The following is a 23,852-nucleotide window of genomic DNA, read 5'->3' as shown; positions in this document are numbered from 1 at the left end:
AAATACAAAAGAGAAGCAAAAAAGGCGAGCATGTAGTGCGGCTCAATCTATATTCAAACTTCACAGTTCTTTCTCTGGATGAAGATAGCATTCTCCATCGTGAGTCCCCTGGATTTTTCCTTGCACCTTACATTCCTGAAAAGAGCGAAGTATGTCAGGGTTGGTCCTCACGGAGTCTATATATCTGTGGTTGTGTACAATGTTTTCCTGGCTCTGCTCCGCTCACTCAGCATTATGTCGTGTAGGATTTTCCAGGTTGTTACGAAGTCCACATCATCCCCATTTCTTATGGCACAATAGTATTCCATTACCTTCATATACCACAGCTTGTTCAGCTATTCCCCAATTGATGGGCATCCCTTTGATTTCCAATTCTTGGCTACAACAAAAAGAGCCGCTATAAATATCCTTGTACATATGGGTCCTTTTCCCGCTTGTGTGATTTCTTTGGGATACAACCCTAGAAGTGGTAATGCTGGGACAAAGGGTATGAACATTTTTATAGCCCTTTGGGCTAGGCCACCTTCTCTAGCCTTTCTTTTCATTAATACCCTAGATATTCTAGACCTCTTGTTTTTTCAGATGAATTTTTTTATTATTTTGTCCAGCTCTGTAAAATAATTTTTTGGTAGTTCGATTGGTATGGCACTGAATAGATAGATTAATTTAGGTAGAATTGTCATTTTTATTATATTAGCTCGGCCTAACCATGAGCAACTGATATTTCTCCATTTATTTAGATCTGATTTTATTCGCGTGAAAAGTGTGTCATAGTTATGTTCAAATAGGCCCTGGGTTTATCTTGGCAAATAGACTCCCAAATATTTTATAGTGTCTAAAGTAACTTTGAATGGAATTTCTCTTTCTATCTCTTGCTGTTGGGCTTTGTCAGTAATGTATAGGAATGCTGAGGATTTATGTGGGTTTATTTTATATCCTGCAACTTTGCTAAGTTGTTTATTATTTCAAGTAGTTTTTTACTTGATTCACTAGGATTCTCTAAATAAATCATCATATCATCTGCAAAAATGATGATGTAGTTTCTTCTTTTCCTATTTTAATTCCTTCAATTTCTTTTTCTTCTCTTATTGCTACAAGCTAACATTTCTAGTACAACATTGAATAATAGGGGTGATAATGGACATCCTTGTTTCACCCCTGATCTTATTGGGAATGCATCTAGCTTATCCCCATTACAAATAATGCTTGTTGATGGTTTTAGGTAGATGCTATTTATAATTTTAAGGAAGGTTCCACTTATTCCTATGCTTTCCAGTGTTTTTAATAGGAATGGGTGCTGTACTTTGTCAAAGGTTTTTTTTCTGCGTCTATTGAGATGATCATATGGTTTCTGCTGGTTTTGTTGTTGATATGGTCAATTGTGCTAATAGTTTTCCTAATATTAAACCAGGCTTGTATTCCTGGAATAAATCCTACCTGGTCATAGTGTATTATTCTCGTGATGAGTTGCTGCAATCTTTTTGCTAATATTTTATTTAAAATGTTTACATCAATATTCACTAGAGAAATTGGTCTATAATTTTCTTTCTCTGTTTGGACTCTACCTGGTTTGGGTATTAGTACCATATTTGTGTCATAAAAAGAATTTGGTAGGACTCCTTCACCTATTTTCCCAAAGAGTCTACAAAGTATTGGAATTAGTTTTTCTTTAAATGTTTGATAGAATTCACATGTAAAACCATCTGGCCCTGGAGATTTTTTCCTAGGGAGTTCATTGATGGCATGCTCAATTTCTTTTTCTGAGATGGGGTTATTAAGAAATTTCACTTCCTTTTCTGTTAGCCTGGGCAGTTTATGTTTTTGTAGATATTCATCCATATCTCTAAGGTTGTCAAATTTATGGGCATACAGTTGGGCAAAATAATTCCTAATTATTGTTTTGATTTCCTCTTCATTAGAGGTGACCTCACCCTTTTCATTTTTGATACTGGTAATTTGATTTTCTTCTTTGTTTTTTTTAATCAAATTGGCCAAAGGTTTATCAATTTTATTGTTTTTTTCATAAAACCAGCTCTTTGTTTTATTTATTAATTCAATAGTTTTCTTGGTTTCAATTTTATTAATCTCTCCTTTGATTTTCAGTATTTCTAATTTGGTATTTAATTGGGGGTTTTCAATTTGCTCTTTTTCTAGCTTTATCAGCTGTATGCCCAGATCATTGATCTCCTTTTTCCATATTTTATTCATGTAGGCATTTAGGGATATAAAACTTCCCCTAAGAACTGCTTTTGCTGCATCCCATAAGTTTTGGTATGTTGTTTCATTATTGTCATTCTCTTGAACGAAGTTATTAATTGTTTCTCTGATTTGTTCTTTGGCCCACTCATTTTTTAGAATTAAATCATTTAGTTTCCAATTAGTGTTTAGCTTATTTTTCCATGGCTCTTTATTAAAAATGATTCTTATTGCATCATGATCTGAAAAGGATGCTTCGACTACTTCTGTTTTTCTGCACTGGATTGTGAGGTTTTTATGCCCTAGTACATGGTCAATTTTTGAGTATGTGCCATGTACTTTTGAGAAGAAAGTATATTCCTTTTAATCCTCATTCAGTTTTCTGAAGAGGTCTATCATATGTGCCTTTTTAAAATTCTGTTTACCTCCTTAACTTTTTTCTTATTTATTTTGAGGTTAGATTTATCAAGTTCAGAAAGGGGGAGGTTGAGGTCTCCCAATATTATAGTTTTGCTGTCTATTTCTTCCTGTAACTCCCTTAACCTCTCCTCTAAGAATTTGTATGCCTTACCACTTGGTGCATATATGTTAAGCAATGATATTGCTTCATTCTTCATGGTGCCTTTTAGCAGGATATAATGTCCTTCCTTATCTCTTTTAAGTAAATCTATCTTTACTTTTGCTTTGTCTGAGATTAGGATTGCTACATCTGCTTTTTTTACTTTGGCTGAGGCACAATATATTTTACTCCAGACTTTTATCTTTATGCTATGTGTATCCCCCTGTTTCAAATGTGTTTCTTGTAAACAGCATATTGTAGGATTACGGTTTTTAATCCATTCTGCTATCTGCTTCTGTTTTATGACAATGTTCATCCCCTTCACGTTCAGAGTTATGATTTCTATCTGTGTCTTTTTCTCCATCCTAATTCCCCCTGTTTATGCTTTTAGTTCTCCCTTTCCCCTTCTCCTCCTCAACAAAGTTTTGCTTTGGACCGTCAACTTCCTCAGTTTACCCTCCTTTTTCCCCACCCTTATCGTACCATTTCCCACTTACTACTTCTCCTCTCCCTTCTGACCACCCCCCTCCCTTTCTTCCCCCCGTCCCCTCCTACTTCCCGTAGGACAAGTTAGATTTCTAAACTTATCAGTGTATGTTATTCCCTTCTTGAACTAGATCAGATGACAGTAAAGCTCAAATACTGCTCTTCTACCTCCCTTCTTTCCCTCTACTATAATATGTTTTTGTGCCACTTCATTTGGTGTAATTTACCCTTTTCTACTACCTCCTTACCGCTTCTCTCATAGCCCTCCCTTTATATCTCTTACTTATATTTTATATCTTTATATCAGTTAATTTATACAGGCATTCACAACCTCTGTATATCCCTTTCAATTGTCATAATAGCTGTACCATTCTCAAGACTGACTTTTATATGTATATATAAAATATATAAAATGTATATATATATATATACATATATATGTATATAAAATATATAAAATGTATATATATGTATATATAAAATATATATATATATATATATATATATATATATATATATATATATATATATATATATATATATATATATATATACATAAAAACATACATAAGATGATATGATCCCACATAAAGATGTAAACAACCTGCCCTTATTGGTTAATAAGGTTTGTGGGGTTTTTCCCCCTGGTTACCTTTTTATATCTCTCTTGAGTTTTGTATTTGGAGATTAAATTTTCCATTGAGTTTTGGCTTTTTCATCAGGAATGTCTGGAATTCCCTTATTTCATTGAATGTCCATCACCTTGCCTGAAAAAATTATGCTTAGTTTTGCTGGGTAGTTGATCCTTGGTTGTAGTCCCAGCTCTTTGCCCTTTGGAATATCATATTCCAATTTCTCCTGTCTTTTAATATGGAAGCTGAGAGATCCTGCGTGATCCTGACTGTAGTTGCATGATATTTGAATTGCTTCTTTTTGGCTGCTTGCAGTATTTTCTCCTTGAGTTTATAGTTCTGAAATTTGGCTGTAATATTTCTTGGTGTTTTCAGTTTGGGATCTCTTTCAGGGGGTGATTGGTGAATTCTTTCAATGACTATTTTGCCCTCTGGTTCTAGGACCTCTGGGCAGTTGTCTTTGATAATTTCTTCGAAGATACTGTCAAGGCTCTTTTTTTCCATCGTGGATTTCTGGTAGACCAATAAATCTTAAATTGTCTCTCCTGGATCTATTTTCCAGGTCAGTTGTTTTGCCAATCAGATATTTCACATTTTTTTTCTATTTTTTCATTCTTTACATTTTGTTTTACTACTTCTTGGTGCCTCATAGATTCATTAGCTTCCACTTGCTCAACTCTAATTTTTAATGAGTTAGTGTTTTCATTTTGCTTTTGAGTCTCCTTTTCCAATTGGTTGATTTTGCCTCTCAGGGTGTCATTTTCTCTCTCTAGATTCTGAATCTCTGTAGCCATTTCGCCAATCTTATTCTTTAGGAACTTTTCCATTTATTCCATGTTTTCTTTTACCTCCCTAATTTGGTTTTTAAATCCTCCTTTAGCTCTTCCAGCAATGCTTTTTGGGCTGGAGACCAGTTCACATTATCTTTTGAGGTATCAGACACATCGATAGTGTCATTGCTGTCCTCTTCCATATTGGTATTTTGATCCTGCCTGTCTCCATTAAATCAAGATATTATAAAACAGAACCAAAGGAATGAAAAAATGGAAGACAATGTGAAATATCTCATTGGAAAAACCACTAACCTGGAAAATAGATCCAGGAGAGATAATTTAAAAATTATTGGACTACCTGAAAGCCATGATCAAAAAAAGAGCCTAGATATCATCTTTCAAGAAATTATCAAGGAGAACTGCCCTGATCTTCAAGAGCCACAGGGAAAAATAGAAATTGAAAGAATCCACTGATCAACTCCTCAAATAGATCCCAAAAAGAAATCTCCTAGGAATATTGTCGTCAAATTCCAGAGCTCCCAGGTCAAGGAGAAAATGCTGCAAGCAGCCAGAACGAAACAATTTGAGTATTGTGGAAACCCAGTCAGAATAACCCAAGATCTGGCACCTTCTACATTAAGAGATCGAAGGGCTTGGAATGCGATATTCCAGAGGACAATGGAGCTTGGATTAAAACCTGGAATCACCTACCCAGCAAAACTGAGTATCATGCACCAAGGCAAAATATGGATTTTCAATAAAATAGAGTACTTTCAAGCTTTCTCAGTGAAAAGACCAGACCAGAATAGAAAATTTGACTTTCAAACCGAAGAATCAAGAGAAGCATGAAAAGGTAATCAAGAAACAGAAATTGCAGGGGACTTACTAAAATTGAACTGTTTTGTTTACATTCCTACATGGAAAGATGACATGTATGATTCATGAGACCTCAGTATTAGGGTAGCTGAAGGGAATATGCATATATATATATATGTTTATGTATATATATATAAATGAACGTGTATGTATGTATATATCTGTGTGTGTATATATATGCTTGTGTGTGTGTATGTGTATATATATATATACACATATATACACACACACACACACACACACACACACATATATATATATATATATATATATATATATATATATATATATATATATATATATAACAGAGAGAGAGAGCAGACACAGGGTGAGTTGAAGATGAAGCGAAGATATCTAAAAGAAATAAAATCAAATTAAGGGATGAGAGAGCAACATACTTAGATTGGGAGATAGGGAGAGATAGAATGGGGTGCATTATCTCACATAAAGGTGGCAAGAGGAAGCAGTTCTGTGGGAGGAGGTGAGAGGGCAGGTGAGGGGGGAATGAGTGAACCTTGCTCTCATCAGATTTGGCCTGAGGAGGGAATACCATACATACTCAATTGGGTATCTTACCCCACAGGAAAGAAGAGGGAGGAAGATAAAAAAAATAAAAGGGAGGGGGATGATGGAGGGGAGGGCAGATGGGGGTGCAGGTAATCAAAAACAAACACTTTGTAAAGGGGACAGGGTCAAGGGAGAAAATTCAATAAAGGGGGATGGGTTGGGAAGGAGCAAAATATAGTGAGTCTTTCACAACATGAGTACTGTGGAAGGGTTATACATAATGATACACATGTGTCCTATGTTGAATTGCTTGACTTCTTAGGGAGGGTGGGTGAAAAGGGAGGAGTGGAGAGAATTTGGAACTCAAAGTTTTAAAAACCGATGTTCAAAAATAAAAAAAAAGTTTTTGCATACAACTAGAAAATAAGATATGCAGGCAATGGGGCGTAGAAATTTATCTTGCCCTAAGAGAAAGGAAGGGAAAAGGGGATGAGATGGAGGGGGTTGATAGAGGGTAGGGCTGACTGGGGAACAGGGCAACCACAATATATGCCATCTAGGAGTGGGGGGGGAGGGTAGAAATGGGGAGAAAATTTGTAATTCAAACTCTTGTGAAAATCAATGCTGAAAACTAAATATGCTAAATAAATAAATTTAAATTAAAAAAAAAGTGCTGAGGGAACAGAGTAAGGTTCCATGTAGGAGGAGGAATTTGAGCTGTATTGTTATACATAGGCAAACATTGTAGGTAAGACACCCAGGAGGGTCAGCATTCCATTTTGAAGAGAGTAGGGAATGAAAGGAGCAAGGATTGAATGGTACAGGTGAAGTCTGGAAACTAACCTGCAAGTTGGTAAGGACAGAGTATTGAGTATGGGGGCAGTGGAAGAAAAGGGAAGATTGTTAAGTTTGACACTATAATTCTCTCCAATTATTTTTTTCTCCCTCAACTCAAATAAATTCAATTATATATGAATGTGTTATATGCATACGCACACATGTATATGTATATATTTATGTAGTTATGCATACATTTATATATGAATATTCTCTATCTCGCTGTGACATTAGTGTTACTATTAAGAATTATATTTTCAATTTATATGACACTTTAGATTGACATGTTTACATTAAACTAGAAATTCTTTTCAGTGTTGAACTGTTTATAAGCTCTCCTTCACTTTCTTCCTTCCCTGTTACCTGAGCTCCTCATCAAAATGTTCTCTGTTTCTTCAGTAGGATTCAACTACCCTAATGTCCTCTTGTCCACTCCTAATATATGTCATTCATTACTGGCTGCAGTTGCAGCCCCAAACTTCCTTCTAGACTTGATGACAGCATGGAAGTGGATGGCTTTGCTGTGGCAGGAAGTGTAGTGAAAGACAGGGAGGCTAAGGGTTGAGACGTGTTATGATTCAGTAGGGGAGGAAGAAGAGCCATCAGTGAAGGAGACTAAAGAAACAGGAAGACATAAAAGAACAGATTAGGAGTGAACACAGCATCTGGCACATAGTAGGCTCTTAATAAATGTTATTGAGAAATGTTATTGAGGGTAATGGGAAGCAAAGGAAGGGTAAAAGCATCAATAAAGAGAGTGTTTTTAACAAAAAATAAGCAATTAGTTAACTTAATTAACAAATGAATAGAGAAATAGATGAAATTATTAGGTAAAATAGGACAGAAAATATTAATTGAAACATTATTAGATAATTAAGAGGATTTTGGCGACTTTGGGAAAACAAAACAAACCATCAGTAGAGTAATGGATTAAGAAGCCAGATGACTAAGGCCCACTGTCCTAATTGGTGAGTCCTTGATCCAGACCCAGAATGACATTTCATGAGATTCCCCATCCATGCTGCTCACTTCTGTCCCGACTCCTCCACCTATGGATACCCTTTTCCCTCCCCATCTCCCCTGCTTTTCAGCTTCTCTTTGTGTTTTATTCTCTCTTATTAGAATTTAAGTGCCCTGAGAGAAGGAATCCTCTTCTTAGATGTGTATCCCCAGCACTTAGCACAGTGCCTGGAACAAAGTAAATATGTAATAAATGTCTTACCTATTGATCTACTGAATAAGTGGCACAGTCATAGAAATGAAATGGGACCAAGAATCATTAGGTATGGATTTCTAGCCTCAATTTGCCACTGACTCCCTCTATGACCTTGACTAACGATATTTCCTTTACTGACCTCAAGGTCCACATATGTCAAATGAAGGGATGGGTCTCTAAGATCCAGTTTGGTTCTCACAGGTTTTAATGAAGGAAAAGAACATAGACAAAGAGGGCATTGAGCTCCTGTGATAGGTGAGGAGCAAAATACCACAGAGAGGGCAAAAGTGGATTAAATGGATCTGCTCCAACTGCCAGACAGAGCACATGAAAACAGAAAAAAGGAACTAAGCCATAATGAAACTCTATCCCAGATGCAGATGAAGGCTCTGTCCCTAACTGTATAGACTGAGCTTACTTCTCTCCTATATAATTCAAAGGTAGAACGAGAAGAAACAGAGAGACGCAACATTCTCATTTCATAATAATAATGATAACCCTTTGATATGAGTAATCATTAATCAAATGAGAAAACATACGCAAAACATGTTGCAAACCTTAAGCACTCTATATATGCTTGTTATTCAGTCCTGTCCAACTCTTTGTGATCCCATGGACCATAACACACTAATACTGCACATGTGGGTTTCCTGTCTGAGATACTGTAGTGGTTTACTATTTCCTTCCCCAGTAGATTAAGGCAAACTGAGGTTATGTGACTTACCCAGAGTCACACAACTAGTAAGTGTTTGATTCTGGATTTGAACTCAGGTCTTCCTGACTCCAGGACCAGTGCTCTATCCACTGAACTATCTAGTAGCCTCAAAAAATTTTAACTGAAACAGAGGTTGTGACTTGCCCAGAGTCACGCAGTTAGTAAATGTTCGAGGATGGATTTGAACTCATATCTCTCTAACTCCAGGGCCAGCAATCTATTCACTGCTCCAACCAACTGCCTCCTACAAATGCTAGCTATTATTACTGCTGTTGTTGCTATGTTATTACTTATTATTAGATTTAGAACTAGAAGTGACTTTAGAGTCCATCAAGTCTAACTCCCTCATTTTGCAGACAAGGAAACTAAGAGGAGAAATATTAAGTGACTTACCCAGAACAACACAGTTAGTAAATCTCTGAGGCAGGATTTGAACCCAGACCTTCTTGACTCCAAGCCTAATACCAGATCTCCTACATACTGCCACGCTCTCACCATCATAATCATCATTCTCTCCTCTCCGTGTTCCCATAATCTTCTCACATTTCTATAAGTTATGATTCATAATCATTTTTCTCATAACAACCTTACAGGGTGAGTGGGAGGGTGATACAAGTAATATTATCTGTATTTTATGGATGAAGAAAATTAATTTCAGAGTGATTATGTGGCTTCACCAACGTCAAAGAGCTAATATTTAGCCTAACTAGGACTCCTCAAACTGAAAGTGTCTGATTCCAAATCTAAGTGTGCTTTCCATGATGCCATGACACCACACACAGGTGGCAATCCAACTTCTCTGAGACTGAATAATGACTGGAAGGCATATCAAATTTTCCCTCATGAGAATATTTTGATTGAGTAAAATTGGAAGAACTCTTATTGAAAAGGCTTCTTTGAAAACATATTCCTGGATAAACATAATCTAGTAAGACACATATGCCTAGAATTTATATTTAGATTCTCAGAGTGGCTGTTAAAAAGTATTGGGGATGTCACATTTTGCTGAATACAAATGCCATAAATGATCATGCCTCTTTGCCTTGTAGTGCGTTATAAGGTACGTAATGTAGCACACCCAGTGCTCAAAATATCATCTCTTACCACCAATTATTTGGAACCTAAGATCCAGACAAATACCATGTAGGCTTTTTCCTCAGTGAATTTAGAGCTTTCACTAGTTCCAGATTTCAATTGGCTGTGACCTTCTTTGTAGACAAGATAGAAAGTACAGGTTGGATGACAGCAAGGGTGCTAAGAAGATGTCTGAGCAACCAGACTAGAAGAGACACACCCTTAAGATATTTAACATTTGAACTGGAAAGGTCCTTAAAACAGCCAGAGCATTTAGGCTGCACCAGAGATAAAGAGATGGCCCTGGGGTAAAAAACAAAACAAAACAAAAAAAAAAAACCTGAATTCAAATCAAGCCTCAGCCACTTACCAGTTCTGTGGACCTTGGGCAAGTCACTTAACCCCTGTTTGCATCAGTTTCCTCAACTGTAAAATGAGGATAATAATAGAACCTAACTCACAGGATTGTTGTGAGGATAAAATGAGATAATAATTGTAAAGTGCTTAACACAGTCCTTGCCACATAATAAGCTCGATATAACTGTTAGCTACTGTTATTAGTTATTATTAATAGTATAGTATCATAACACAGGATATTATAACATGAACCTTACAATACCAAATAAAAATGCAAGTTAGACATGGCATCTCCTGCCCTCTCAGAATTTCTCACCTTAACTGATTGACCTCAGAGTTCTCCCCCCCCCACCCCCCCCCACCCTGCTGAAACTGATCTTATCAATTTCCTCTTATTTGAAAAATCCAATGACCTTTGTCTTTTAGTCCCCATCTTTGATCTCTCTGTAACAACTGATATTGACCACTCCCTCTCTAATGGATAGTCTCCCTTCCTGGCTTGACATTCTTTTCCTTCTTATGTCCCTCATTATGCCCTTCCTCCTCATGCCTCTTTTCCTTCCTACGTCTCTCATTGTGAACTCATTGCACCTCTGTTACTGGCTTCTCCTTCTTTTCTCAGTTACTTAATAAGAGTATTTTCCAGTGTTCTTCCCTTGCTTCTATCCTCATCTTTCTATTTATGCCCCTCCTCTGCCCCTTAACCCACATTCCCTCCCATATTCAAATAGTATCCCTATATCAATGACTGACCAATATCTATTTCCATCCTTGTTCCCGCTCAGAAGTTCTGGAAAAACAAGCTCACCTGCTCATCTCGGTGAGTCAATAAGCATTTATTAAGCGCCTACTATGTGCAAGTCAGTGTCCTAGTGTTAGGATATAAAGAAATGTAAAAGAGGAGTCTGCAATAACCTTCTCAATTCCCACTAATATTTCAAACTGATTATGTAAACAATTCGATTTTATTCATTCCCTTGAAACCAGCAAAGTCCTTACTTTACTTTTATATTTTGGTTACTGTCACCATTATTCTTCCAGGTTCAAACTCATGTTTTTAGCTTTGACTTGTTCATGCTTCATATCTAATAAATTATCTTAACTAATTATCATTAGCTATCATTATCCTATTTTTCCAAACTCTCTCTTATCTCCTCCATCTGCTATATTTCAACTTCCACTCTGATAACACAGGTCCCCATTGCTACCTTACTGGACCATTGCAATGGCTCCCAACTGCCTATTGAGTAAAATGGAAATAATACTACTAATAATAATTTAAGTAGCAATATATATGTATGTACAAATATAAACATACACATACTATTTGATCCTCATAACAACATTATAAGGTAGGTACAGCTATTGTCCCTGTTTTCCAGAGAAGGAAACTGAGGCATAGAGAAAGTTAATTGCCAGAGTCACAAGCTAGTAAGTGTCTGAGGTGGGAATTCAGCTCAAATCCTTTTGACTTCAGGTCATGGGCTTTTTTCACTTTGCTTGACATTCAATGTCCTTCACAATCAATTGGACCCTTAATATTCCAGCTTTACTATTACTTTCTCCTTACTCTGTTAGCCAGACTGGCAGGGTCCTGTGAATATCTCGTGTTCTTTTGTGCCTTTATGCCTTGACCGTGTTCCATTTCCCTTAACTATTGAATGCCCATCCATTTTCTCAAGTACTTCCCAAATATTACCTCCTCCAGGGAGCCTTTTCTGTTGCACTTGGGAAGTTAGGTGTTATCTCTCCTTTCGACTTCAGAAAGCACTTTGTTTATTCCTTGGTGGCACATGGGACAGAATGCTGCACTTGGAGTCTGGAAGACCTTTTGAATCTTATCTCAGACATTTGCTAGTTGTGTGACCTCAAGCAAATCACTTAATTTCCCTTAAACTCAATTTCCTTAATGGGGATATATGGGGATAATATTAGTACCTGTTTTGCAGGGTGGTTGAGAGATTCAAATGAGGTAACATAGAACCCCAAAGTCTTAGTGCAGTTTTAGACATTAAAGCTTAGTAAAGTATCCAAAATATCCGAAAACCTTAAAGCACTATATACATTCTAGCTATTAATTCACTTAAACATAGTATAATTGCATATGTGTCATACTCCATGAGAATATTGATTGTGTCTTATCTAAATTTGGTATCTTTTTCAATATCTAGTATAGTGCTACTCACTCAGAAGACATTTAACAGATATTAATTCAATTTGAATGAATTGGTTTAAATTTGAAAAGCGAATACCAGAACTAGAAAGGACCTTGAAGGCTACGTACTTCAACTCCCCCACTTTAAAGTTAGGGATTAATATATCCACATCAACACCGAGGCAGGTGTTTAGTGGCAGTAAAATGACATTGTCTCCACCCCTTACTCTGCTCGACATTTTAACCAATGATTTGGATAAAGCAGCAGAATGAGAAGGCTATCACATATTCAATGGCAGGAGGCTGAGATAGTTAACATATTGGATGACAGAATAAAGAGGAAAGAAAGATCTCATAGATTCACAGATACATCAAGTGTCACAGCTAGAAGAAGCTTTTGATATCATCTAGTTCTGATAAAGGAGTTTAGGACTGCAATTAGTTGGTGTGATGCCACTAATCTAATAAGACAAGATTGAAGAGGGATAAACATAAATACCTATGGATAGGGGTCCAGTTACTGGACTATGTAAATACAGAATAAAGTATCAATGATCAATGATTAGTTCATATGAAACTGGACAACAATTCATGTGAAAAAATTCTGGGGCTCAAGGTAAGTCAGAAGTGCAATAGCAAACTGCATGAATAGATGTACAATGTGTTGAGATGGGGCAGAAGGACTTTGCTGGAGACACATCTACATTGAAATATGTGTGTATGTGTGCGTGTGTGTGCATGTGCTATTCACTGATACTTTGCTAAATACCTGAATACAAATGCCATAAATGATCATGCCTCTTTGCCTTGTTGTGCATTATAAGGTACAGGGCAGGATGTGAGGATGGAGGGAAATGACTACACCAACTTTCCATTCTATCAAAGAGGTAGGCCTTCAATGGGAAGACTTACCCACATGAGTCATGCCTAAGTAACTTCACCTATTTGATCTCCAAACTGATTACAATTACTGCATATGTTTTGTGACCATTGGTGCAGTGGTATCCCCCTATTCAATTCAGAAACCTTGTTCTCAGTAACCTCCCACAAACTCTAATACTACAAGTCTCAGGCCTTAAAGAAATGAATAGCAGCCTCCCTCTATGCAAAGGTTGGGGACCCATGCCTTACCCTTTCCCCATCTAAGAGTAAATGCACGCGAAAAGTCATCAGCTCATTAATGGTGATCTCTTCATTCCTGTACAAGATTTGAAATATCCGGCTGTTCACAGTGTTGTCTTGGACACTTGCAGAACCCAAGTTGGAGACCTCTGCAAAAGAAAAATGACAATAAGGTATAGGAGTGATTACTTGTGTATTCAGGCCTACAGTGGTACAGCTGCATCTAAGCAGGAGAAGGCTGCCATACAAAGAGAAGCAATGTGTCATTGTGGGAACACAGCCATCCTCAGAGCCAGAGAAGAACTGCAATCAAGTCTCACACTTGACTCGTACTGGCTGTGTGATACTGGGTAAATCACTTAATCTCCTAGTGCTAAGAAACTAATGGTGCAAGTTGCAGAGGAGGTACATTAGAAGAGGGAGTTTCTTCCCCAGGGAACTTCCTGTAGCAGTGAAATTATAGGTCTAGTTTCTAACAAGAATAACAATAACATTTACCATTTATGTAGTGTTTTTAAGATTTTCAAAATGCTTCATACATGTGATCTCATTTATTCTTCACAATGACTATGTGAGGTAGGTGATATTTTATAAATTAAAAAAAAAATTAGTCAGAAAGAGGAAAAATGATTTGACCAACGTCAAACATCCAGTGAGTATCTGAGGCACTATTTGAATTTGAGTCTTCCTGATTTCAAGTCCAGGGGTCCATAGGCTATGTGACCTAACCATGTCATAAATGCAGAAGAAATCATTGAAGAGAAAATCAGTGAGACAAACTTATTTCACCAACCTATACTGAATATCAGAATTTCACCACTGGAAATATCTAAGAAGAGCATCTAGTTTTACCTGAACAGAAATCTTTATGACATTTCTCACAAGTGTTTGTCCAGCTCTTACCTGAAGAACTCATTTGTAGAATGGGGATAATACCATGGACATCAGCACATTAATGTGAGGTTCAAATGAGAAAATGTATCAAAAGTGCTTTGCAAAATTTAAAGTATTATGTAAATGTGAACTATATACACATACACACATATTAATTCTGACAGGAAGACTGTGAATATTTATCAAAGGTATGATATCCACTTATCCCCTCAGATGGCCGGAATGGGTACAGAACAATGTAGGCTGGCATTACTAGCACATATCCTTTGAGGTAATTTAGGCAATATAACAGAAGTAAAATATTTTATCACGTACAAAAGATATGCTTCTGAAATGCTGACCAGGGACTTAAACTAAATTGTTTGCTTGTTTTTTTTTTTTAATTCAAGTCCTATTCTCTTTATTCTAAACCAAAATCTGTTTTGTTTGGTTTTTGTTGTTATTGTTTTCCAGTTGTTTCAGTCATGTCTGACTCTTTGTGACCCCATTTGGGGTTTTCATGGCAAGGATACTGGAGTGGGTTGCCATTTCTTTCTCCAGCTCATTTTACAGATGTGGAAACTAAGACAGACAGGGTTAAGTGACTTGCCAGGGTCACATACCTAGTAAGCCTCTGAGGATGGATTTGAACTCATGTTTTCCTGACTCTAGGACTAGTGCTCTAACTACTGTACCACCTAGATGTCATTATATTCTGTTTTATGTTTACCTTTTAGAGAACCCTGGTAATAGTGTGTGTGTGTATAGGGGTTCTTTTATATCAAGCTTGCTGTGTTCCCTTTCCTTTATTTTTAGCAAAAGGAAGCTAACTTAGGTCAAATGTAAGGAAGTTCATCCTAACAAATAACACCATCCAAAAGTGATACCGGTGCCAATTAGAACGTCCTTTCCATGTCTAACATTTTCTCATATTCAACAAGTTCAATACTATCTGAGATTATACCTATTATGTCTTTCTATAGGAAAAAACTCCTTGTCATTAAAAAATTTTGTGATAATGAAAAAATAACAGTAATGATGACCAATCTCATATATACAGTTCATCATGGTTTACATGTTACCTATATTATCACATCAGTGGCATTTATTGTATCAGTATTGCTTACTGTGAGCCAGGCACCTAACCTTTACAATAAGCCCTGAGAGGGAGATAGTCCAATTGTTGACAGTCACAGAATATCAAAGTTGGAAGGAACCTCAGCAACTATATAGGTCAACCCATACATTAAACTAAAATATGATGCCCAGTACTACAGAAGCAGTTTGAACAAGGCAGAGTGCAGTAGGACTAATACTTCCTTTTTCCTAGAAGCCATACTTCTCATGCAATCCAAGATCAAATTCATCTTCTTGTCTGCTAGATCACACTGCTGAATCACCCTGAGCTAGCAGTCCACTAAGACAACATTAGTTTGGTTTTTTTCATGCAAACTGGTTATCTAAACACGCCTTCCCTATATTGTACTTAGGATATCAATTTTCTGGACCCAAATGTAAGACTTTACACTTGTGATGGTAACTAGACTAGAAACCATGCTATTCTAGTAATGGCAGAAGGAAATGGAGATGCTGACCTGGAAAATAGCAGACACTGTGAAAAAGGGTAATCGTTATCTTAAAACAGGTGATGGACTAACATACTGAGGTGGAATAATTCCTGATATAAATAGTGGATATGAGAACAGAATAATTCCAAATGGCTCTATAAGAAGACTAAAAAGCAATGGGTAGAAATTACAAGGGGCAAAGTTTCACTTTATCATCAGAAGGCATTCCTAAGCATTAGAACAATCAAAGAGATGGTTTCAGTGTCAGTGAATCCATCATGAATACAATGCTTTAAGCAAAGATTAGAAGATGACATCAGAAGTCATATCAGATATTGATTGAATTATCTGCCTCCTGATGCCCCATCTAACTCCAATTTTTAATGATTCTGTGTTATTATGCTCTATTTGCCAGATGAGAACACTAAGACCCACCAATCCAAAGTTACTTGCCTAAGGTCCCACAGGGAAATTCATGACTGAGAAAAGATTGAACCTAAGTGTGTTGAACTCTAGTTCACTCTTCCTTACTTTACACTATCCATTTGAAATGGATGTTCCACTGCTCAATGTATTCCCCTTCTCAGACCTTTATCAATGGCAGCTATTACGTCAATGCCACACATTTAGCTTCTCCCCACTAAAAAGAAATGACTAGATATTTATTTGAAAGTTCACCATCACCTTGAATCAATAAATTCTAATTGTAATGAATGGAATGGTCATTTACTGAAGAAAGAAAAAAAAGTAAGCCATTTTTACAGGAGAGCTTTGGCTGCAATCTGTGCAAATCAATGTTGTAACATAACCCGTGGTCTTGCCTATCAGTGAATTTCTTTGACTTCTCCTGTCAGTTGGAAGCTTTCCAGGTCCTAACACAATAGTATGTCTGGAATGGCCAAATTTTAAACTTTGACTTCTTCCAGGTGCTGAGATTTGAATTAGGAAGAAAGAATGAAGAGGCTCCTAAAGGCAGTCAATGGTTTAGGATGTGACATACAGGAAGCAATCTCTCTCTGTAGAAAGAATGAGACCAAATGAGGGCATGAGTATTAGGGCACAGGTTCCAATGATGGCTCTGTCACTAATTTTCTGTGGGCCCCTGAGTGAGTACCTTCCTCCATCTGAGCCTCAATTGTCTCATCTATACAGTGAGAGTATTATACTAGATACTCTCCCAGGCCCTTCAAACTTTAATGTTCTATCATATTCTATAAGGCTTGTGGGATGACCATCAATTGGGGGATGTACCAAGTTGTGGTACATGATTGAGATGGAATACTACTGCACTGTAAGAAATGATGAGCTTGAAGATCTTAGAAAAACATAGATAGACTTACACAAAATAATGACGAATGAAATGAGCAGAACCAAGAGAACTTTGAACATAGTAACACTGATATTTTTAGAATGACTTTGAGTGAATAAGTCATTCTGACTATTCTGAACTATGAAGGAAGATTCTATATGCATGCATAGAAAGAACTGATAAATAGAAGTATGTACAGAATGATTTTACACATATGTCTCCATATTTGCATTTAATGGTAGCTATCTCTCAGGCAGAGTGGAAAGGAAAGAAAAAACAGAAAAAAAAACCAAGTTACAAAATAACTTTATTATATATTTAAAAGGAATAGCAAGCTGTACATGATAAATTTGCAGTTTCATATGCAATCATTTTTCCCTTATTCCACTATGTTATGGAAATGCTTTTTTACTTCTTAAGTTCAGAATAAAATATATGAAATGAAAAAAGAAGAATCTCTACAATCCTAAAGAATTACATGATGGTGACAATAATAGCGACAGTAATACTAGTGATAGCTGACTAATCTACAGAATTTTATAGTTTGTGGACAACATTACCTATAATATCTCACCCAAACCTCATAATATCCAAGCAAGATGTGTAGTAGGCATTATGATCCATGTTTGACAGATAAGAAAATGGAATCTCAGAGCGGCAAATGAAGACAAGTAAGTTAGACAGAGTTAGAGACTGGTCTCACATCTTTGGTCTTTAAATACATTGTTAACACATCATTGACAGTATTAGTTTTGATGTTTGTTTTTATTTAGACCAGTGGTTTCACTAGTACAGGAATTTCTCAGTAGCATAATTTACCAGTGAAAACTAACCATCAATCTACAATTTATAGTGTCAAAGAGTTGCTTGGTGGGGTGCTGAGCCAAGATGGAAGAGAGAAGCCAGGAAGTTGCCTGAACAATCCCTAGTTTCCCCTCAGAAAAACAAAACAAAACAAACAAAAAATGTTAAATCAAGCCTCTAAACATATTCTGGCGGGATAGAACATACAAAAAGGAGAGTGAAACACTTTTCCAGTTTAGGATAACTTAGAAGGATAGCAGCCCAACACAGACACAGAAGTAAATGGCTATAGTATTCCAGTGTTTGATAAACCCAAAGACTTCAGCTTCTGGGATGAGAACTCACTATTTGATAAGAAAAAACTGCTGGGAAAACTGGAAAATAGTATGGCAGAAACTAGGCATAGTTCCTATGGTATAGTTTCACCCTATACCAAATTAAGGTCAAAATGAGTATATGATTTAGACATAAAGGGTGATACCACAAACACATTAGGAGAGCAAGGAATAGTTTACCTCTCATATCTATAGAGAAGGGAAGAATTTATAACCAAACAAGATATAGACAACATTCTGAAATGCAAAATGGATACTTTTGATTACATTAAATTAAATTAAGTGCAACCAAGATTAGAAGGAAAGCAGAGAGCTGGGAAATAATTTTTATAGCCAGTGTTTCTGATAAAGGCCTCATTTCTCAAATACACAGAGAAGTGAGTTGAATTTATAAGAATACAAGTCATTCCCCAACCGATAAATGGTCAAAGGATATGAGGAGGCAGTTTTCAGAGGAAGAAATTAAAGATATCTATAGTTATATTAAAAATGCTCTAAATTACTCTTGCTTAGAGAAATGCAAACTGAAACAACTCTGAGGTACCATCTCGCACCTATCAAATTGGCTAATATGATATAAAAAGAAAGTGATATGTTGGAAAAGATGTGGGAAAATTGGAACACTAATGCACTATTGGTGAGGTTGTGAACTGATCCAACCATTCTGCAGAGCAAATTTGGAACTATGCCCAAAGGGCTATAAAACTCTCCACATACTTTGATCCAACAATACCACTACTAGGTCTGTATGCCAAAGAGACCATTAAAAATAGAAAAAGATCCATGTGTCCAAAAATATTTATAGCAGCTCTTTTTGTGGTGGCAATGAATTGGAAATTGAGGGAATGCCCATCAATTGGGGAACAGCTGAATAAGTTGTGGTATAGGAATGTAATGGAATATTATTGTGCTATAAGAAATGATGAGGAAGTGGATTTTAGAAAAACCTTGAAAGACATATATGTACTGATGCTGAGTGAGGTGAGCAGAATCAGGAGAACATTGTACAAAATAACAGCAACATCGTGCAATAATCAACTATGATAACTTAGTTCTTCTTAGCAATACAATGATCCAAGACAATTCCAAAAGATGGAAAATGTTAACCACATCCAGAGAAAGAATTATGGAGCTGGAATGCAGATAGAAGCATACTATGTCACTTTTTTTCGTTTTTTGCTTTTCCTTTCTTGTGTTTTTCCCCTTTTGTTCTGATTCTTCTTTCACAACATGACTAATGTGGAAATATATTTAATATGATTGTACATGTATAACCTATATCAGATTGTTTGCTCTCTTGGGGAAGGGAAGGAGAAAAATTTGGAACTTAAAATCTTATAAAAACAAATGTGGAAAACTATCTCTACATGTAATTGGAAAAAAATAAAATACTATTAAGTAGAGGGAAAAGAGTTGCTTGAGGCACTGAGAGTCACTTATCAGAGAGTCATATTGGCTTCATGACTAGGAAGCCTATTCTTTATACAAAATGTCATGCTGTCTCGCATTCAGTCAAATCAAGACAGTGCTTTGAAACTTACAAAACACTTTCTTCACACCAAATTTGTGAGGTAACTAATGCAAATATTCATATTGTCATTTTGCAGATAAAGAATACAAGATTCTATGTTAAAGAATTCAATGAGAATCACCCAACTATTGACATGGGGCTTGAACCCAGATTTTTCTTCCTCCAAGTCCATATACCAAACTCCATCATTCCCTTGGTCAGTCAATCAACAAACACTGAGCAAGTACTGATAATGTACTGCCAAGTACTGGTGGTACAAAGAAAGATAAAAACACAATCCTTGCCTTAAAAAATTTCACATTCTTTTGGAGGAGACAATCTCTAAATAACTATGTACATACAAGTTATATAAAGTGTAATTGGAAAGGAATCTCGGAGAGAAGTGGGGAAAAGGGTATGCAAGGGAGAGATAGATTAGGAAAGACTTCCTACAAAAAATGTAGAATTTGAGCTGAATTTTGAAGATATCCAGGAAAGCTTGGGAGTGGAGGTGAAAATAGAGAGCATTCTAGGCATGAGGGACAGTCAGAATAAAGGCAAAAAGTTGAAAGATGGTGTTACTTGTGTTCGAGGAATAGAGACTCATTCCTTACCTTCATGCTAAGTCCATATCAACATGAGAGAATCATGAGGTCTTAGAATTAAGGAACCTCAGAAACCATGTAGTTCATCCCACTTCTGATCAGGAATCTCATAGACTCTGATAAGTATTTAGCTTACCCTTTCTAGGAAGGCATTTTCCATACTATCCTGAATGTTTGGATCAACATTTTGCCCTATCACTGGACACCTCTGGATTGACTTCAGCCTAGGTCAATGCACAATTTCACACAGGATAGTTCCTTCCCAACTTCTATGAACAAGATTAAGATTCAGCCAAATGCAGAGATCGTCATAATTAGTGGCCTTTCCATCTGATGAGGTGTTAAAAACAATTGCCATGGGACTATGCCTAGGTAAGCCAATTGGTGCTTAGTGCCTCGTAATCATTTCACTTTTGAATCTTCACTCAGGATGCAGTATTTAATAAGCTCAAATGAGAATCACTTTTGTAGGCAATTAAGTAAATTATCCCCCTTTAGGGAGCCTACTTAAAAGGAAGCAACAACATGGAAAGACAGAAGGAAGAGCTGGGAGAATTTTAAAAAGACAAAAGAAAACATGAGCCTTGTCACTTCTCTGGGAAATGATCATTTGGGCGAAAGTCAGTGTGTCTGGTATGAGAGGTTTCAAGGATTGGAGAATCAGGATGTAAAGCAGAAGGGGTCTCAGAGGTCATATAATCCAACAACATCATTTAATAGATGAGAAAACTGAGGCCCAAGTAGATGAAATAATTGAGTCAAATTGGTAAGTAGCAGAGTTATGATTTTTTTAAATCATTATCATCATCAATAAACATTTATTTTAGAACTACTACTTGTCAGGCATGAAATTGATTAGCCCTAGGGATACAAAGAAAGACAATAAACATGGTCCTTCTCTTTAAGGAGTTCACATTGTAGTGGAGAAGATAGCATGCAATAAAAATTTGTACATATGAGATATCTACAGAGATAATTTTGTTTGTTTCCTGTTCGTGGACAAATTCTATATAACAATGTGTCACCCCAGAATCACAAATTCACACAATTTAACAGGGGTAGAAGGGTCTTCAACAGTTATCTGGTACAACCCATACTTGAAAGTATTCTTCAGTGTAGAACAGCTGATAGAGAAGTCGTGACTGAGAGATGAAGGGTGAATGGATCAATGGCACTTTGGCCAATGGCAGTCTTTAACTTCCTCAAAGCCTAAGGTTGTTATTCCTCCAAATACAGGGAATCATAAGATCAACCAGTTCAGAATGTCTGTTTCATTGTTCATTGTTTTCTCTTTCCCATTCATCTTACACAGAGATGTTAAAATAATCTTCCCAAAGCACAGGCTTAACTAGTGTCACTCTCCTGTTCAAATACCTTCTCAGTTACCTACTCCCTCTAGGATAAAATGCAAACAGCTCAGTCTGGCATTTCAGGATCCAAACTACCTTTCTGGGATAATGTCCCATTGCTCTTCTTCATATCAGTTAGTCTATAAGCATTTATTAAACACTTACTAGGTACAAGTGACTGTGTGAAGTAGTAGGGATATAAAGAAAGTCAAAAACATAGTACACACCTTCTGGGTGCTTATGTTTGAGCCAAAGAGACAATATAAAAATAATTATGTTCATGCAAGATATAGGCTGTCCCAAAAGTCTGCAGCTGCACTAAGGCTTTGGTGTGGGGTGGTGCGGGGAGGGCTGTATCCATGTCATGAGTGGAAGGTAAATCTCAGAGGTACTAGCAGAGCAGAGTCAGGGTAAGGATTGGAGGGAGAGGTCAAAATTGAAGGAAGTCAGGAAAGCTGGAGGCAGAGGTGAGGAGAGAGGATACTCTAGGCATGGGGCATAGTATCTGAAACACAGTGTCTGAAGATTAACCTAGTGATTGAGAAATAATAGTGTCACTGTACTTTCTATTTCAGCCAAATTGGATTACTAGCTGTTCTCAGATCATGGTATGTTGTCTCAATTCTCCATGCATTCTCTCAAACACTGCACCTCCCCAACCCCCATTCCCATCCCTAACTCACTTTCTACTCTTCTCGACTTCATTGACATCTTATTTTTTTCAAGGCTCACCTCAAGCCTCACTGTAGCTTTCCCTGAATGACTAGTTGTTACTTTCCTATTTTTCCACAAATTAAATATTATTTATTACTGTGCATGAGCATCTTATATTTGACAAAACACAGGACCACAGATTTACAAGTGGTCCTACAAGCGACCTTTGAGGTCAGATAATGCAAGCATCACTCAAGGTACCAAAAGAGTAAATGATATGCTTGGGTTCACACAAGCAGTAGTGCTAGGATTTGAATTCTGCTCCTCTAACTCCAAACCCAGCACAATTACTATTGAATCATCCTTTCTCCTCTATTCTGTTATAGGGGACAGCTGGTGGTGAAGAAGAAAGAGCACCGGGTATGGGGTCAGGAAGACTTGAGCCCAAATCCAGCCTCAGATACTGACTCATTGTGAGACCTTAGGCAAGTCATTTATTTTCTGTTCACTTCAATAAAAAAAACAGGGATAATAATAGCACCTTCCTCCAAGGGTTGTTGTGAGGATCAGATGAGATAATATTTGTAAAAATGGCTTTGTACAGTGTCTGGCCTATAAATTCTTATTCCCTTTCCCCCTTCCACTCCTAGCAGAATTCAATTCAATATGGAAATCAATCAACCAGCATTAATTAATTACCTATTATGTTCCAGGAACTATACTGGGCATAAGAAATATAAAAACAAAAAATGAGATAGACCTTCCCCAAAAGGAGTTTAAATTCACAAAGGCAAATACTGCAAAATATTTTTCTTTGTATCCCTTATGCTTGGGGAGCCACTTGCACATAGTAAGACCATAAGACTAGAGGCAAAGAAACCAATTAGGAGGCAATTGCAATGGCTCAGTTGAGAGGTGATAAGGACTTGAGATAAGGTGGTCACTGAGTAAATATGTAAATACCAGAAATATTATGTAGGAAGAATTGCCAGGAATTGGTGACTAATTGAATGTGTTGTAAAATCAGGATAATAACACCTACCTCCTGGAGTTTTTGTGAGGATCAAGTGAGATAATGATTGTAAAGCTCTCAGCACAGTGCCTGGCACATAGTAGGTATTATATAAATATTAGCAATGATGATGATGATGATGATGACGAGGAGGAGGAGGAGAATGAAGATTTGAGAAAGATTTTCTTTGTTTGCAGGCCTAAGAGAATGAATGGATGGTACTACCATCATTGGAAATAAGAAATTTAAAAGGAAGGTAGATTTAGCGAGAAGGGTTTGCTATGGACATGTTGAGTTTGGGATGCTCATGGTACTTACAGGTAGAGCT

The 23,852-nt window shown here is 36.8% G+C and overlaps 1 protein-coding gene across 1 annotated transcript in view; it reads right to left on the bottom strand.

The window, feature by feature from the left end:
- FAM135B (family with sequence similarity 135 member B) overlaps positions 1-23,852 on the bottom strand; it is a 231,562-nt gene that overhangs the window by 154,070 nt on the left and 53,640 nt on the right. The window contains exon 3 of the mRNA XM_036741454.1: positions 13,515-13,654. Within this exon, the coding sequence (XP_036597349.1) occupies positions 13,515-13,654 (140 nt within the window). The remainder of the gene's footprint in view (positions 1-13,514; positions 13,655-23,852) is intronic.

Source organism: Trichosurus vulpecula, chromosome 1 (assembly GCF_011100635.1).
Source record: "Trichosurus vulpecula isolate mTriVul1 chromosome 1, mTriVul1.pri, whole genome shotgun sequence".
NCBI lineage: Eukaryota > Metazoa > Chordata > Mammalia > Diprotodontia > Phalangeridae > Trichosurus > Trichosurus vulpecula.
Note: the sequence above shows the minus strand (reverse complement) of the source record. Positions and strands in the feature narration are given on the sequence as shown.